General features: G+C 45.2%; 1 protein-coding gene across 1 annotated transcript; it reads right to left on the reverse strand.

Moving 5' to 3' along the window:
* Positions 1-317: 317 nt before the first annotated feature.
* On the reverse strand, positions 318-1,182 carry LOC128980615 (olfactory receptor 2A1/2A42-like). The gene is given in 4 exon segments (XM_054399073.1): positions 318-415; positions 418-697; positions 699-1,106; positions 1,108-1,182. Coding segments are annotated over 4 exon segments (861 nt in total).
* Positions 1,183-2,192: the final 1,010 nt, after the last annotated feature.

The raw sequence follows: 2,192 nt of genomic DNA on the forward strand, positions 1-2,192 counted from the left end.
CGGTAGTTGTGGTAGAACATGCTGCCTGCCTAGGATGGCTACTTATGAGGAAGAGTAATTTGTTATTTTGAATAAAAGAAATAATAATTAGTTGGGGTTTGTTTTGATCTTTGCTAAACTGTAGAGAGAAACAAGGACAAATATAATTGGATAATATCTTGTGTTATGTTTTAAACACTTCAAATTCAGTGAGAAATACCCAAAAAGCTCAAGAAGACAGAGTAGAAAGACAAGGGACAGGTGAAAGCCTAGAGCCTGAACTACATAGAATGAAAGACTCTGTTCCTTTTCTGGAGCTTCGGTAAAGCTACCTTTACCTACTTCTTCCTCACACTCTAAATCAGGGATTTCAAAGTGGGACTGAAGAGACTGTAGAAAAGGGAAAACACTTTCTCAGAGGAGTTGCTGCTCCGTGCACCATGCACACGGAGATGGCATTTCCGTTAAACAGACCAGCCACGGTTAGGTGGCAGTTGCAGGTTGAGAAGGTTTTGTGCCATCCTGGTCCTGAGCAGATGTGCGGAATGGTGGCCATGATGTGCAGGTAGGAAATTAGGATTAAGTCTAAAGGGAAGGGGAGGAAGCACACACAAACAGCGAAGATCAGGACTTCACAGACACTAGTGTCAGTGTAAGCCAGCTTTAAGACAACAAGGATTTCACAGAAGTAGTGGTCAGCCTCAGAGGGACCACAAAAAAGACAGGTGTAAAGCCAGAGAGGCTTTCAGTGTACCAAATATGAACCCAAAAGCACAGGAAAATGCTGCAAGGGTGAGGCACATAATGAGGGCATAGCAGAGGGGATGACAAATTGCCACACAGCGATCATAAGGCATCATAGCCAGCAGCACACGCTCTGTAAGAGCAAAGATTAAACAAAGGTGTATCTGTGTCCCACACCCAGCAAAAGAGATGGTCCTGCCTTGTCCAACAAGGTTCCTCAGCATATAGAGGATGTTCTTGGAGGCATAATACATGTCCAGGATGGAGAAATGGCAGAGGAAGTAGTAGGTGGGGCTGTGGAAGTGGTAGTCCAGGCAGATAAGCACAAAGGCAAGCACATATCCCATCAGAGTGGCGCAGCAGAGGACAGAGAAAAGACTAAAAAAGGCAGAGCCACAGGGCTGGATTGCTGGAGAACCCTAGCAGGATGAATTCTGTGACAGTTGTTTCATCCTGCATGCTGTGCTGGAGGTGAGGCAGCGCAAACCATGGCCACAGAGATCTGGAAGGGAAGGTGCAAGGAGAAGGACAGAAAATGGAGAGTTTTCCTAAGATGTTGTGTCCTTTTCTCTTTATACCACATCTCCCTTCTCCCTGGTTTTCCCTCTGACTCCAGCGGAAGGGACACTGTTTTGATCACCAACAAGCAGTAAAAAAACTAAAGCACACGAAGGACAGGGAGGTGATTCAGGGCAGCCAGCATGGCTTCACCAGAGGCAAGTCCTGCCTCACCCCAAGGCAAGAATCTGCCCCACTGACCACAACCCTCAGAGCTCATTTCGCCTCACTGTCCAATCACCCAACCCAATCACGCTCCTCTTGTGGGACCTATGTTTTGCTTGCGGAGCTATTAGACACGTCATCTCCATAGTTCTGTGTAAGGAGGGAGGCAACTCAGAGCTTGAGGCCATGTTTTCTCACGGACAGAAGAAATTACAGAAAGCAACAACAAAATGCCTAATGTTACCTGGTGTCCTTCCCTTTCTTCCCCAACAATTGGAACTGATGAGGGAATTTGTTCTCCAACAGTTTTCAAGTCTTTGCAGTGCTGTTAAGGCTGGGTCTTGCACTATTTTCACACAGGTTATCCTCAGTTCTCTTCCAGAGAAAATCCAGTTTCTTTTATAAGCATCTGTACCGGCCAGAAGCTTTTCCAAACTAAAGTCCTTGTAGCGTTGTAGGATAAAATGAAAAAAACCCAAAAGAAAACAGGGGAGAAGTTGTGCTTTAAATCTCAATACTTTGTTCCGAGTTTCCCTGAAGTGAAAAAAAAACGACCAACCAACCAACAAAAACCCCCTAGGTTCTCTACAGTGCATTTTGTAGGAAGGCTCAGTGGGAATGCTTCTGGAAAGGGGAGGCAATCTTTTATTTTCAGCAAAACTGTTTTCACTCATGCTCCTTCTGCCATGCATTTCACTCTCACATTCTCTCATATTCACAAAGCCAAGACATGTTTCTCCAAATAG

The sequence above is a fragment of the Indicator indicator genome, unplaced genomic scaffold (assembly GCF_027791375.1).
Source record: "Indicator indicator isolate 239-I01 unplaced genomic scaffold, UM_Iind_1.1 iindUn_scaffold_433, whole genome shotgun sequence".
Classification (NCBI taxonomy): domain Eukaryota; kingdom Metazoa; phylum Chordata; class Aves; order Piciformes; family Indicatoridae; genus Indicator; species Indicator indicator.